Source organism: Coenobita brevimanus, chromosome 65 (assembly GCF_032717465.1).
Source record: "Coenobita brevimanus isolate Jiangsu-jjx chromosome 65, ASM3271746v2, whole genome shotgun sequence".
Lineage (NCBI taxonomy): Eukaryota > Metazoa > Arthropoda > Malacostraca > Decapoda > Coenobitidae > Coenobita > Coenobita brevimanus.
The window spans coordinates 2,452,313-2,469,165 of NC_137018.1; the positions used below are offsets into that span (position 1 = coordinate 2,452,313).

At 41.1% G+C, this 16,853-nt stretch overlaps 1 protein-coding gene across 1 annotated transcript in view; it reads right to left on the minus strand.

The window, feature by feature from the left end:
• Positions 1-1,218: 1,218 nt before the first annotated feature.
• The window catches only part of LOC145404848 (uncharacterized), a 29,481-nt gene continuing 13,846 nt past the window's right edge, over positions 1,219-16,853 (minus strand). The window contains exons 3-6 of the mRNA XM_080276348.1: positions 15,863-16,073; positions 9,481-9,625; positions 3,831-3,970; positions 1,219-1,523 (exon numbers count right to left, since the gene is read on the minus strand). Of these exons, the coding sequence (XP_080132474.1) occupies positions 1,318-1,523; positions 3,831-3,970; positions 9,481-9,625; positions 15,863-16,073 (702 nt within the window). The 3' untranslated portion in view covers positions 1,219-1,317. The remainder of the gene's footprint in view (positions 1,524-3,830; positions 3,971-9,480; positions 9,626-15,862; positions 16,074-16,853) is intronic.

Below are 16,853 nucleotides of genomic sequence, written 5' to 3' on the forward strand. Positions count from 1 at the left end.
ATACATATAGATACAACAATGATAGGTTTATACATGGATATAGATATCTTTTTTTTTTTTCGTTTATCCTCTCTTTCTGCCCCTGTCTCTCTATCTCTGTCTCTCTCAGTCGCCCGCCAGCAAGAAAACGAAGCAGTAGGGATCGTTGTCAATCGTGCACTGCTTTTTCTGTCTGTTTCTCGCGCGCACACACACACACACACACACACACACACACACACACACACACACACACACATCCCAGTCTATTCTGCCTTACTACAGTTTACTTTCCATTTATCATTCTCTCTGTTTTGTCATTTTTTCTCTCCTAGTCCAGTTTCTTTTCAGTGTCCCTTTTTATTTTCTTTCTTAACACCCTCCTGCTCGGGATAACCCTAGCATTTTCTTCCAGCTGACGCCAACTGTTAACATTCATACGAGAGTGAGCCTTAGGTGCCTGAGATTGTTAATAATGTATTCACTGCCTCTTTCATGATCAGCTCAGCTCTAGTATTCTGATTCAGCTGACGACATAAGACATTCAGTTAAGAGTAGGTCGTGGGAGACTGAGGCGTGTATTTTCGTCTGTTAAGCAAGCTCCTTAACGCCTTTTCTGAATCGACTTATTTTGCTGGTAACAACGTATTCTTCTTCTTCCTGTTATATTTTTTCAACTTCCTTAATTTTTATTCTTCATATATCGCATTCTCTGCATTATTAATTTTCCTCTCTCTCTTCCTTCTTCTCTCCCCTTGTTTCATTCCTATGCGTTTCCCTTTATTTTCTATAATTTTCTCTCTTCCTTCATTTTCATTCTGTCTTTATCACTTTTTGCCTCATACTGTATTTATCTTTACTTTTTAACTGTTTTGTCTTCAGTTGCCCCTTCCTCCACTTTCATTTTTCCCTGTAACGTTTTTCATTTTTCTCACACCCTCTATATCTGTTTATTTATCTCCGTCTGTCTGTCTACCAAACTGTCTCTCTGTCAATCTCTATCCATCTATTTATCTGTCTGTCTATCTGTCTCATTGTTCTTTTCCCTTTCCTCGTTTTTTCATTCTTCCTTTCTTTACTCCCCTCTCTCTTGCCTTTTCATCCTCAATTTTTTTCCTTCCCCAGGTTCATATGTATTTTCCTCTCCTTCTTTCCTGTTTCATAGATTCTTTTACCTCTCTCTCATTTCTCTTCTTTTCCCTCTTCCTGTATCTCTCTTTTCAGTGCTACCTCTTAGTTTCCTTCTTTCTCCATGTTTGTTTCTATTCCCTTCTCTTCCCTCCTCATTCTCTTTCCCTCTCTCTCTTTCTCCACCCAATCAACATGCTCGCTATCGTATCATCTGAGGACGTGAGGGGCAAGGAGAAGCTTGGGAAGGAGGGCGAGAAGGTAAGAGGAGACCAGAAACACCACGATACTCGGAATTGTCGGTCGTCCTGCTCCTGCGGTCTTTGCCTTGGAGGGGGAGGTCTTAGAGGCGGTGGAGGAGGAGGCTGTCCCACTCTCGCTGTTGGAGTTTTGAAGGAGGCCGACTGGGTTCTCTTCTGCAAAAAGCAGGCGAGAATATATTAGCATACGGGAGAAATGATGTCGGTGAATGTTCAGTGAGGCTGGGTGATGAAGTGGAAAATGTGAGTGCATTTAAGTACTTGGTTAGTGTGATGAGTAGGGATGGAAGTTTGAAGGATGAAGTGCTTGAATGAGTACAACAGGGAAGAATGGTTGCTGGTTTTTTGAAAGCCGTGATAAGGAATAGGGGAGTGATAAATGAAGGGAAAAAGTCGCTGCATGATAATATTGTAGTACCAACCCTAAAGTATGGAAGCGAAGCTTGGACCTTGTTTGAAGGACACAAGTCAAGAGTGAGAGCAGTGGAAATGAGTTATTTGAGAGGAGCACATGGAGTTATATGGAGAGACAGACTGACAAACGAGGAAGTAAAGGATCGTTGTGGTGTGGATGTGGATGTGATAGAAAGCGTTAGAAGTGCACTGAGGTGGTTTGGCCATGTGGAGAGGATGGAGAGCGAGAGACTAACGAGGAAAGTGTATATGAGTGAGGTGGAGAAAAGGAGAGGGAGGAAGAGACCGAGGATGAGATGGAGGGATGGAATGGAGAGGTATATGAGAGAGGGAGATATGAGCTGGGGAGAGGACAGCGAAATGACAGGGAAAGAGATGACATGAAGGCATTTGCTTGTGGCCATCCCTTGTGAGATTAAGGCGTCTGGTTATTGGCAGATAGATATGTAGATTGTTATTATTATTACTATTATTATTAGTAGTAGTAGTAGCAGCAATAGTAGTTATAGTATTTTATTATTATTATTATTATTATTATTATTATTATTGGCAGTAATAGTAAAAGGTAATATTTTTACGTTTTTGTCCCTCAGTATACTCCTGATCCTCAGCTACTTGATGTCCAGCGGTCTTTTTTCGTGCCATCGCACTTTGCATGTCATCAGTTCGGCGCTAATATTCACTGTCCATGTTAAACAGGCTAAATAGGCTGTCTCACTCAGATGGTGTGGTGGTATTAGAGGGAAGGTTTTATGATACGTCAATGGATTCTGAGGATAATCAGATTATTACATAATCAAATTCTTCCCAGCCGCAGCCTTGAACCTCGCGTCCTTGCAGTAACCAATAAATTTTGTAACCACTAGGCAGCTACCCACTCCTTTATCACCTTCGCTACGATGAGGTACAATAAGTTTTACTCGGGACACCCCGACAATGCGATTTTTTTTTTTTTTTGTTTTTTTTTTGCGAGGAAGAAGGAACCAAAGGCTGGGAGCCCGAAAAACAGTTCCTTCCAAGAAATAAACAAAAACAAAAGACAAAAAAGAGCCAAATTCAATATCCGTTCATTTCGAGATGCCTGGACACACTGCATTTGAAAGACTGGAGATCATAGGAAGTAGCAAATACAGACAGAGGGAGACAGTTCCAGAGTTGACCTGTTGCATAAATGAAGGATGGGAGTAACGGTACATAGGTCTATAACTATATCGAGAGAAGCTCAGACTTTGGGAATCTATGTAGAACTGCTAAGCAAAGACTGGCAGTTGGAATTATATCCCACTAATAATTCCACAGCAACGATTAATACAAGGCTTGGATAGAGTAATTACATTCTGATATTCACTAACAAGGTGCGCTGCAGGTTTATTTCACTTTATGGCACTGCAATAGCCCGATTATAATGACTTTGATGCGAACACATTGCTGAGTTATTACATCGCTTTTATCTTTGCATGAAACAGAACCAATTATATGCTGCTAACACAGACATAATTTGCATAACTGACAAATGGAATAGGCTGATAATAAATAGATCAATTAGAGGAAGATAGGTGAGGCATCCAGCAGTGGACTATCTCAGGCTGTTGTTGTAGATGATGATGATGATAGAGGCTTCTTTTTCTTTTTCTTTCGTTTTTTTTTTTTTTTTTTTTTTTTTTTGTATAGAAAACACAGCCCGTTTCTTCATGGCTACACCTGCTAAATCCTCCCATCCTGCAGGAGCCTCTGTCAGGACGAGATCGATCTCCGTCCATTCTCACTAGCGTGTGGGCAGGTCTAGATAGTTTGCATCAATTTGGACTGCTCCAAAGTGGATTATATCGCCTACACTATTGATGTTGCGCACACACACATTATGGTTCAGTAGCTGACATTCCAAGTTTAGTAAAGATTCTGTCCTTCGAGGGGATGCTTTGGCAGTCACCTACGTTGACGGCACGGTCCCGAATGAGTCCAAGTCCAGCAAATGATGTGCGCGAAGACATTTATAATTTGCTAGGCCTATATTTCTTTACCTAAATGAGATAAAAACTGGAGCCTTACTCTGAATGACGGTGACGAGTACCGATGCTGGTGCGGCGTTGGATGGTACGCAGGTGTAGTTGCCAGCGTCACGACTTGACACTGAGGCGATGTACAGCTTGGATGACCGGGGAGAGTTGTCCACCGCTACACCTGCCTCCCTGTACACAGAAAAAAAAAAAAAAAAAAAAAAAAAGCATTAAATAAAGTAACTCTTTAAACTACAATGACTCATTCTCAAGTGCACAAACTCGTGTGGCGCTAGCTGGAATAGAATACTAGATTTACTCCCATCATGAGATGGTTAATAGCACCAGCACTGACACTCAGGCTCATGTGACTAAACTTGGCTTTAAAATGAATAGCTTTTATCTGGAGTAAAAGAAAAAAAAATAGAGACGGAGCAGCAACGAGGGGATTATTGTGCATGTCAGGAACTCTAATCTCATGAGTAAGATCGAGATTAAGCATTTGACTCTGGTGACGCCGTTTTTTAGTTTATCTTGCTATCTAAAATAGTTTTATTAAGTTTGGAGAGACCTTCCGTATGGAGAACTGAACTTATCCAAGCGGATTCTCTCTCTCTCTCTCTCTCTCTCTCTCTCTCTCTCTCTCTCACACACACACACACACACACACACACACACACACACACACACACACACACACACACACACACACACACACACACACACACACACACACACACACACACACACACACACACACACACACACACACACACACACACACACACACACACACACACACACACACACACACACACACGACTTTCTGAGCATAAGTGGATGCCTCTAGTAACAAAACGATTGGTGAAGGCTGCCTCTACCCCTTCCAGTTCAAAGTCTTTCCTAAGCTGAAATAACTGGTGTGGTGATAACGGGATCTAAATAAATAAATAACGAATAAATCAAAATATCATCTTACTAAAGGCCCTAATTCTGGCTGGTGCGGGAGTATTTTATCCAGACTTATAACAACTTAATCCCTTTTATCAGCACCTAGAGTGGAACTACTTCACGTGATGGCACCGATATTACTATATATATATATATATATAACAGAAATAATTCGAAGAAACTAAAAAACTTGGTACGGATAGCTACATGGAATATAAGGGGTGCGAATGATGAGGTGCAAGAGAGGGAGATTGTGAAGGTGCTTGAGGGCGCGAAAGTGGATGTATGTGGATTAACTGAAACTAAATGGAGATGTGAGAGTGTGAGAGAATGGGAGTATGGATGGGGTACTGTATATGTGCAGGAGTAGGTGAGAATGAGAGGGCAAAAGAAGGAGTGTGTATTGTTGTGAGTAACAGGTGGAAGAAAAACATAAGAGAGTATGGATCAATTGGCTCAAGGATTGTGTGGGTAAGAGTGAAAGTTGGACTGCAAATGTGGGTGATTATGTGTGTGTATGCGCCAACGCAAGAACGTGCAAGTAGAGTGAGAGAAGAGTTCTGGACAAATGTGGAAGTGTGCTTGGAAAAGTTTGAAAGGAATGAGAGAGTGTTTTTGATTGGAGATATGAAGGAAAAGTGGGGAATGTGAAGGTGGGTGGAGTAGTTGGTGAGTGGGGTGTGCCTGCAGAGGTGGGTGAAAATGGCAGTGCCTTAGTGGACATTTGTGCCGGGAGGGGGTTGGTGATAGCTAATACCCTCTTCAGGCACAAAATGATCCACAGGTATACACGGCGAGTGATGAGAAAGGTGGGTGGTAAACTGAAAGAACGGAAGGCAATGATTGATTATGTGTGTGTGGATGAAAGGATGAGCAGCTGTGTGGTGGATAAAAGAGTATATAGAGGTTGGGGGAGTGGACTTTCAGACCACCACTTGGTGGTGGTAAGAATCAGTGGTCAAACAAAATGGAGAAATAGAAGAAGGGAAGGACAGGAGGAAGTAGTTCTGACAAGGAGGGTGGAAAAGCTGCAAGAGGATGGAAAAAAGGCAGAATATAAGAGGGAAGTAAAGGAGCGATTGGGTAAGTATAGATTGGAGCAGATGGGGGACATGGAAGGTGTGTGTAAGATATCACAGAAGAAATCTGTGCAGCATGTGAGGTGCTGTGTGGACTGAAGAGAAGACAAAAGGGCATGCAGGGAACAGCATGGTGGACTGAAGAGGTGAGAGAGGCTGTGGCACAAAAGAGGAAAGCATATAGTGAGTAGATGAGAAACAGGGGCGTGGAAGGAGTTGAAAGACGGAAGAGAGAGTTATATGTAGAGAGGAAGAGAGAGGTGAAAAGATTAGTGAGAGAGAGTAAGAAGAGAGTGGATGAGGAATTTTGAAGGAATTTGAGTGTAAAGTGGAGGGAATGTAAGAAAATGTTCTGGAAAGAGGTAAAGAGAGTTAGACAGGGTGGCAGTGAAAGTCAGTAGTGGAGTGAAAGATAAAAATGGTAGGTTACTAGTGGAGAAGGGAGAAAAAGTGAGCAGATGGAGACAACACTTTAAGGAATTGTTGAACATAGAGAATGAAAGTAATGCGAGTATAAGTGGCTGGGGAATGGCTGGGAGAAGGAGGGATGTGAGAAGAGAGGAAGAAATCAGTAGGATGGAAGTTGTGCAAGCAATGAAGAAAGTTAAAACGGGGAGAGCCCCAGGAATTGATGGAGTATGTGGTGAAATGCTGAGGAATGAGGGAGAGATAGTAGCAGAATGGATGTGGAAGATGTGCAGATTGGCCTGGGAGGAAGGTAGAGTCCCGGAGGATTGGAAGTCAGGTATAACACTGTTCCCCTGTACAAAGGAAAAGGGGGAAAAAAAGTGTGTGGTAATCACAGGGGCACTTGCCTTCTTAGTGTAAAAGGAAAAGTATATGGTAGGATACTTACTGACTGAGTTAGGGAAATAACTGAGGAATTACTTGGAGAAAAACAGGTAGGTTTAAGGAAGGGAAGAGGTTGTGTAGATCAGGTATATATATTCATTCTTAGATCCTCAGTGGAAAAGTTTCTAGAGAAGGGAAAGAAGTTGTATGCAGCCTTCATGGTTTTGGAGAAAGCATATGACAGGATGTATAGACAAGGATTGTGGAGAGTATTAAGAATATACGGAGTAGATGGGAAGTTGCTGAATTCCGTGAAGAGTATGTATGAGGGTGCCAAGCCTGCAGAGTATGTGGATGGTGGACTGAGTGAATTTTTCTATTTGAAGGTTGGATTGAAACAAGCATGTGTCATGTCACCATGGTTGTTCAGTTTGTATATGGATGGGGTAATAAAAGAGGTACAAGGTAGGGCAGTGGATGTTGGAGTGGCCCTTATGAGAGAGGGCAGTGTTTGGAAACTCCCTGTACTGTTGTTTGCAGATGATACTGCGTTGTTAAGTGAAGTCGAAGGGGAGCTGCAAGGCTTAATGGATGAGTTTGGGAAAGTGTGTAAGAAACGGAATCTAAAGGTGAATATAGGGAAGAATAAAGTTTTGGTCTTCGAGAGAAGTGAAGTTAGTGAATGTACAATGAGATTGGATAGGAAGGAAATGGAGAATGTGAGTGCATTTAAGTACTTGGGTAGTGTGATGAGTAAGGATGAAAGTTTAGAGGGTGATGTGCTTGAAAGGGTGCAGCAGGGAAGAAAGGTTGCTGGCTCCTTGAAAGCAGTGATAAGAAACAGGGAAGTGAGCATGGAAGTGAAAAAGCTACTACACAACTGTATTGTTATACGTAGTCTAACGTATGGAAGTGAAACTTGGACGTTGTTGGAGGGACAGAAGTCAAGAGTGAAAGCAGTGGAAATGAGTTATTTGAGAGGAGCATGTGGAGTCACATGGAGAGACAGGCTGAGAAATGAGGAAATGAAGGAGCGGTGTGGTGTGGATGTGGATGTGATACGAAGCGTTAGGAGAAACACATTAAGGTGGTTTTGCTATATGGAGAGGATGGAGGGTGAGAGACTGATGAGGAGAGTGTATGTGAGTGAGGTGGAGGGAGGGAGAGGGAGGGGGAGGCCGAGGATGAGATGGAGGGATGGAGTGGAGAGGTATATGAGAGAGGGAGGATGTGAGCTGTGAGCAGGGCAGTGAAATGGCGGGGGACAGAGTGACATGGAGGCGATTTGTTTGTGGCCACCCCTTAAGGGATTAAGGCGTCTGGCAATAGATAGATAGACAAATAAAAAAGTGAGTAAATTCAAGAAAATGTAAGGAGATATGTCGAACACAAGGTATTCAGTAAAGAAGCAAGCAGAAGCATTTTTCGTATTAAAGAGGCATGAATTTTTATGACAGTATGTACACAAATTAGATGCGTTTTCAGTATTAAAGAGGCGTAAATTTTAATGATAGTATGTACATAAATTCATGAGTCTGCCATCATAATACTGTGTGTGTGTGTGTGTGTGTGTGTGTGTGTGTGTGTGTGTGTGTGTGTGTGTGTGTGTGTGTGTTAATGCGAGGTGTGGTGGCAGTGTAAAGTATGAGCTGAGGAGTGCCAGAGTAAGCAATGGTAATTTAATGAAGGGGAGGGGGAAGTGTGGGGTGTGGTACTGACTTCTGCTGTACAACGTGCTTCTTAACGCTTTGTTCATAGACACAGCAAGATAACTGTACGCTGGTGTGGTTTGTCTAAGAATCTATTATTATACAAAGAAAATGGCTGTACACCGAGATAACTTATTCCCACCAATTTATACATACAAGAAGCACACTGAAAATACTGTAAGATGCATATTTCAAACAGCGTCTAACTTATGGTCTTCCTCACTAACCATACTCTGAGATGCCCTAGGAAACTCTTGAGTTAGGTGACGTCTTTCATTGGTTTATTCTTGCTAGTTACATACGACTTTATTCCACTCGAGAGCAGTATATTTTGTGTAAAGGTTAATGAAGGCGGTAAATAACCCTTCTAAACAGAGTAGAATTTCTCGAACCAAACAAATCAGTTTCAGGATAACGAGACTGCAGTAAAGAGCAAGGTGTTAAAACTTTTATTTCTTGCGATTTGTGTGCTTTGATCCTGAGAATTATTTAGGTATGTATTTCCTTTAAACCCGACACATTCATTACAGGGGAAATAATTATATACTGTTGTATGCTGGGTAACTGACGCACCCCAGTGGTGAAATTACACTAACTGAATAAGTGAAGCTACACGCATCAACGTTAATAATATATTTAGGACGAGCATACCCCCTTTGCGAGCACACACACACACACACACACACACACACACACACACACACACAAAGGAGTAATGACCCCCCTCTCTCTCTCTCTCTCTCTCTCTCTCTCTCTCTCTCTCTCTCTCTCTCTCTCTCGTCTAGCACAACTGTCTGTCTGTCTGTCTTTCCTATTTCCCTACATACCTATCTATGTATCAATCTGTCTATCTCTCTAATTATTTATCTCTTTCAGTTTCATGCTGCTTATCAGCCTACCTGTCTGTGTTTATTTTTGTCTCACCTGTCGATCGATATATCCATCTCATACCTACAGCCTATGCACATGCGTATCTGTCTACCTACCTCCCTACTTGTGTACCTTCATATTAATATACCTGTCTATCTGTCTACAACCTACTTTCATGTGAACCAATCTATTCTTACCTGTCTTTTCTGTATACTACCTACCATGCTACCCATGTTTCTGTCCATCTACCACCATCCCACTCTACTTTCTCCCACTGTCTCCCCAACACTCAGGTACTCACTGGTCGTAGTTTATCATCCTGTCTCCTCGGTACCAAAACACGTAGACTGGTGGTTCGGTAGCTCCCTTCAGTAGACACACCAGCAGTAGAGAGGAACCGTGGTGGATGAATCTCTCTGGACTACCTACAATCTCCGCCTGCGCTTCTGTAATAGAGAAAAATGAATTGTGACTTTATAATTCACCTTTCTAGGCTAAATTTTTTCACATTCGTAGGTCTTACTGAATATTGTTTGAAGTATTACGTGTTGGAGCCCCCTATAAATCTGTCTTGCACCTCTGAAACAGTGAAAATATATTGAAAGTTTGCATTATCAGTTTCTGGACTTCTTTTTTTCTTTTCCATTTGGGTTCCTGCTACGTCCAGATAATGGTTAACTAAAATTGGTGATATTCCTGTATGTTATGAATATACTTGTAACTTTCTGGAATACTTGCTTTTCTGAAACAGAGAAAAATGTATTGTGAGTTTATATATTACTTTTCTGGACTTTCTTTTCACATCGTTAGCTCGTGCTGTAGATTGCGTTGTAGTGGTTCGTCTCTGTGCCTTCAATCTCTTCCACCGCTTAGGAAATAGTGAAAATGTTTCGAAAGTTTGCATTTCCAATTTCTCTTTGCATCACCTACGCTCTCTGTCTGTACTTCCGTAATAGAAAAAATCTAGATATCGAAAAGTTTGTATTTCAGTTTTTTGGTACTCCATTTTTCGAATCTTTAGCTCATACTGTATTTTATTTTAGTGCTGTGCATATAACCTCCATGATTATCTACGCTCTTTGCCTGCGACCCTGCAATAGCGAGAAATCCATCGGAAGTTTGTAATACACCTTTTTTGGGCTTGATATATTTTTATTCGTTTCGGTTCCTGGAATACCCAGACTTTGTAATTAACTCTTATTGTCAGTTGTATCTGAGTGCTGTGGCTCTGTCCCCTCTTGTCTCCTTGTGCTCTCCTCCTCCTCTTCCCCTGCAATATCGAAAATATACCATAGCCTTCTATTGCACCCATCTGGACCCCCTGATTTCTTCGCTCGGACCTCTGCAATAGCGAAAATGTATTGTGAATTCGTGATGTACCGGTCTGAACCCATTTCCTCCACCTGCACCTCGGCCATGGCAAAAATGCATCGAAAGTCTGTGATGCAACATTCTCTCGACAACATGCTTTCTCCCTGTGCTTTTGGTTCGAAGTTTAAATGATGTGAGAGATGTGGTTTTAATATGGGATGTATTCAAGTTGGCATAGCAGGTTTTAGTCCCTCTTCCTTGGCGGTTTTATTTTACAGATTACACTTTAACAGTCTGATCTATATTATCGTATTGCATTTAATATTGATGTAGTTAGCATTAATAACACAGAAGATATCGGGGTATAAAGTGCAGAATAAATCGCTAAAGATGAGATGTTACGAAATTTACGGACTCTCTTGGAATACAACAACTATATCTCTCTGGACTCTCTACAATCTCCGTCTGTGTCCCTGCAATGGTAATAATATATAGCACTTTTATATTGATCCCTTCGATGTGGTGTCCTCTTTAAATACTTCATTTGGCTATTATCAGACATTTTCATCAGCCTAGAAGAATGCTTTGATAGTGAAGGCATTAAAGAAGGCTGTATCTATCCCCTTCAGTTCAGAAAACCTCACCAAAACTGGGTATAATCGCTTAGAGACAGCATGGTGGAGGAAAATGTGAGAACAGATGCCAGGAAATAGCTCATAGCTGTAACTTTGGTTTTTGAGTTTGTGACCGATTTTCTACTAATTGTTCTGGGTTACAAGACCACTGTATCAGCCAAGTTCCCCCAGTTACCTCCCATAGGTCCTACCCTTAGCATCTTGTCCACCAGCCCATAAAGGGTGGATGGGTTCATGAGTCCAGTACCACCAACTACGCGAACCATGATTCAGACTCTTTTTGTATGGGGCGGGCAGCTTCATATTTAAGAGCAGTAACAACTCGGCCAGTGAACTGAAGGTAGTAATCCACTCCAAATCCACTTCACACTCCTGTATATTTAATAACAAAAGTGAATAAAAGCCTGTAAAATTGCAGGCAACTGAATCTACCACTGTAGCACAGTTGGATTACTGGTATTTATATCACTCAGTAAATTTCTGGATATTAATACGAACATATATACCAAGAAGTATGAACTAATTCATGAGAAGTTCATTCATAAATACTACATATTGCTGTGTCTGGACAGCCAAGTACATCCAACCAACCAGTGGATGTGTAGCTAGTAGTTCCAGTTGTCTGCAACCTTATGCTACGTTTCTGAACCCAGTTTCTTTGTTTAGGCCATTGCATTAGCCAAAGTGTAACGTTAGGTCTTGCTGCACGTTTCCGGGTTTCCGTATTTTTGGCTAGTTCGTAGATCACATACAATTTGAGTTACGAAGATAACTTATGGACTCCCTTTGATTTACGCCGGCGCCTCCGCAGTAAGGAATTACAGATCCATATTCCGATCGTTTTTCTCGTCTTTCTTAGCTCAGCAGTGTGCGAAGAGAAATCGTACTTTGATTCTTATTTGCTATTCTTGAATGCTCACTCAGGATCATAGGAGAGTGTGAAAGTTTCCGCAGCCACGAGTGATGACTGAGTGAGGGGAGGGGTAAAGAGAGAAAATACACGATTATGCCTTTACATGGATTTTTTTTTTTTTTTTTCATTTGGAAGGATGTGTCAAAAAGCATATACTATTTTACCATACTTTACTCTATGGCAACGTCAATTGAGAAGTGGGGATTAGGAACGTTCCTAAAAAAAAAGATGCATGCGCTAGTGCCCCTTGGCTTCACACGATTTGCCCACAGGTCTTTCAAACAGAGAAACATCGTTAGCTTGGAGAATAATTTTCACGTGTGTTGTTTCGTAATGGGTTATTTTACTAAGTATATGCTGTATATAATGGAGATGGAAAACGGATCTTACATTCTGAGTCATAAAAGATGACATTGTAAATTTAAAAAACTACCGTCCAATTAGTCTCCTTTCTGTTGTGTAAATACTCTTCATAAACATCATAATATATGACATTAATTTCTACACTAGATGCAAATCAGCTAAGAGAACAGGTCTGATTTCGCAGTGGTTATTCGACACCAGTTATTATTCATGTTATTAAAAAACGAATTAAATACTTCTGAACATAAGACACTTTTGTGCATGGCATTTATTGATCATGAGACAGCAACTGGTTCGGCTGAAACAGTTGCAACTATGAAAGCAATTCGAGGTCAGGGTGTGGAAAAGCTTTTGTTGATGAACTTGAAGATATTATATTGTAGAAACAGCACTGCCTTCATCAAGATCCATAAAGACAGCCAACAAGTAATAATTAACAGAGGTGTTATACCTGGACATACAATTTCACCCACATTATTCATGTTATGTTTACAGGACGTTTATTCAGCAATTTACACTGGGATAGCAAAGGAATTCGCATTTACGGTGAGGGACTGATCCGTCTTTGATTTGATGACCACATTAATGCGTTCAGCAAATCATCAGGGGAGGAACTACAAAAAAACGATAGCTGAAACGAAGAGAAATAAGACAATAAATGAATATGAGGAAGACAAAATCATGCTTAAGGCGAAAATCAGGCTTAACACACATATTCAGTCAGTGTTGTGGGAAAATATGCCTTGGACTGGAAGTTCAGACAGACCCAGAATATAAAACTGAAATATAGCAAAAGACTGTGTTGAGATGGAAGGCTTCGGTAAACTCTTCAGCTATGTGAAGACTAAGCAGCTGTCATATTATAAGAGGCGGTTATGTAAGCAGTGTGTCCTTCCTGTTTTAACCTACCGATCGAAAACGCAAAGTTAAAAACAAGAAATAAAATCCTCAGAATGTCTCTTAGGAATGCTTAGATATGAATGACAAGGTTTTTGTTAGGAGTCACATGGAACGATAAAATGGGAAAATGGTCGAAAAAGAATGAGATCCCCAGAAAAATAAGTGGAATAGATAACCGATAGGCAAATACGGTGACTAAGAGACAACACGGATCTCGAGCGAAGAGGACAGACAGAGAGTAAGACAGCGAGATAAAGTTGGGATATTTTCTGTGACTGGAATGGAATAATCTTAGAGCTAATAACATAGTGTGTGAAGATTGGATAGGCTTTTGTCCAGCATTAGACTGTACATATTAGTGATGATGATTTTGTGGTGGGTGGATCTGAGGAATGAGAGAGAGAGAGAGAGAGGGGGAGAGAGAGAGAGAGAGCAATAACATTAATGAAAGCCCACTTACATAAAAGAGCGCCCATGGGGAGCAATTCATTATTCAAAGTACCACTTCATTAAGCGAGTACATTTTTATTAAGGACATTTTAATTACGATGATTATGATGATGGTAATGACGATGATTATGATGACGATGATGATGATTAATTCACCATCGCTCTTAATTATCCCGAAGTGACAAGTGGACGTTGTTACAGTTCTCATTAATGATGTGTGATGAGATGCTAATACCTACTAAAAGTCTCTACCCACTGTCGACAACATGTAAGTAATTATCAAGCTGCCAATGACCTATATGAAGAGTGTAAGAAATTTTGGATATTATTTCCCGTAGATGGGTTGTGACCAATGTGGGTAGATTCCTTTCTTAAGTAAGGCAAGTGTGATACGAAGAACTTCACTAACTTATGATTAGGTGTGGATAGATGCTGATAATACGAACTACCTTTAAGGAAGCGTAAGTACCCTGGTTATGACAGCCGGTAGGTAGACTGCAATGATCAAGAGGAACACCCAGTTACCCATTATCCCACTAATATCACAATATTTGCAACTAGAGGGGCACTCACTGGAGTGCATCTCTACGACTAGGGCAAGGCACTTTCCAAACCACTCTTCATAATGGGTTAGGGCTTCCCATCATTGATTAGGGTTTCGCAAAAAGTGTTTTCCGGATCCCGAATCTGTAATACGATCCGGATCTGTCCCAGAAGTTAATCGATTGTTCCCAGGGACATAGGTTACCAACCCACCAAATTTGGGCCAAATCTCTCTGTTGGTTTTTGAGTAATCCTGCTACCAGACAACATAACAAACAAACAAACAGTGGTGAAAACATCCTCTCCTTGTCGAAAGGAAAAATACCCAGTCATTGTGGATCAAATACTCGAGTAATCAAGATTGTAACTCTGATTGGGGCGTTCTAACCACTACACCACCAAAGGATCGCTCCTAAAAGTTAATCGATTGTTCCCTGTGACATAGGCTATCTACCAAACAAATTTGGTCCAAATCCCTTTTTTAGTTTTTGAGTTATCTTGCTAACAGACAAACAAACTAACAAACTGGGGTGAAAACATACTCTCCCTGTCGGAGAGAACAACCTGTGAGTAAAGTGTCAGCGCCCTGGATACGTGCGACGGTCTGTTGGTAGGCAGCAATGGTTAATAGGTTTTGGTTACTTGATAAACGGTATGCCATGGAAGAGTCCCTTATAAGATGAACATAATGAGTGGGAATTGAGGAAAATGAAGGGAGAGTGGGAGTCAAATGCAGGGTGTAGCACAGGAACAGTGCCTTTTGGAGCAGTGTAAGGGCGAGGTGACGTACCAGTAGGCAGTGGGCTTTCCCCAGATGATTCTCTTGCAGCAGGAGATATATCCAGTGCGACGATAAAGTAGGATAAACGTACTATAACGGCATGGGAATAAAGGGTTCGAAGGGCAGGGTACAAAAATGATGGCAGAGAAAGTGTGGGCCAGCACTGGAAGAGGGAAGGGCAGACTGTTCGTGGCAGGAGAAGCTGTTTGTCTAGAGTTCTGGGAGGTAGGAGCTGTACCAGAAAGAGGGTACACTATAGATGTATAAGACTGTGCTGCCGATCTCTAGTCTACGCATCCCTGGATACAGAAGTGTCCTTATTGCTTAATAAATAAGATGCTCCTGTCGGCGCGGAGCCGGGGCACACTTCATTAGAAGTGGTGCTAATGAGACTTGATCACCACTTTCCTTCATTATCACCGTGATGTGGTGCGTAATTAATTCTCGGGCAGGCGAAACCAGCCTCATCCCCTTATGTCATTACATGATGTTGCTTAGCATTTCACTGTATCTTAGTATGTCAAGTTTACCTTCGCCTAAGTTTCTATTTCTCCATCTTCAGTGGTGAGATGTAGCAAAAAGTTAATGCTAGAATAAGATGCTGTTCATTGACGATGTAGATACGTAGCATAGTCTGATTCATCAATCGAGTTAAGAGAAATATGCTGCAAAAAGGATGCAAGTATCCACTAAGTGAAAGTGAACGGACTAGAACATCTTGATACATAAAAACTTACTTAAACGATCTAGAGGTATGCTACGAAATTCATGAACAATTTACACTTACCAACGACTTGTAAGTAAAGCGTGAGTGCCCTGGGTGGGTGAGAAGAGACTTGGCATTGGTAAGCGCCTGCATCCATCTTGTCGACATAGCGCACCGTCAGCACCCACTCCCTGCCGTCCTCCGCCACCTTCACCCCCACCCGTGCATCGCTGGAGTACACCTGTCTCCCCACCGTCAGCACCTGGTAGTTACGTCGACGCACCCACGACACCTGAACAAAGCAGAAAAATAAAATTGCAGTTCGGTGATAAGAATTATTAAAAAAATAAGAAGAGGAGGACGGGGGATATTTTTATTTACCCTATTAATTTATTGATGTGTTTTATTGGTTTACGATTTATTCAACATATAAGGTTTCCATCGTTGTAATTAATGAGGAAGGTTTCATCAGCCCTCTCAGTTGAGAAACGTATCCCCTAAATGACTAAAATAACGATCAGATTAAAGGGGTTAAGTCTTTCACTATATCTCCCTAAAGATGATTAAAATTATAGCACTGCATCAAGAAAATTAAAAAAAAAAAAAAATCAATCAACATAGGGATAGCTCTGGTCTACTTTAAAGGAAATTATTGCAAAGTTGTAAGACTGATACAAAAATCAGCCCAGGAAGGAGGAGGGTGATCATTAAGTCATTCACCACGAGACTTCTCCGTAAAATGCTTAAAAACAGATAATGGCAGAAGGCTTGAGGGAGGATGGGAGAACTGTATACTTAATCTCTTCAATATATGTCGTTTCTCATGTTGCATTCGATCTACCAGCAGATGATGTTTTTGACTTTTAGGAAAATCCCTTGTAATGAAAGACTGAACAGACTTTGTTTTTAATCCTTCCACTAGATAGTCTCTGTCTTAAGATGTAAAATTTGATGGTGATAGCCAAAAAATTAAGAATGAATAAAGAATGAAAAAAATAAAAAACAAGACGTCCTTAGATTCAAATCATTAATTATTTTTAGCTGTGTGAAGTAACTGATGTGCAACTAGATG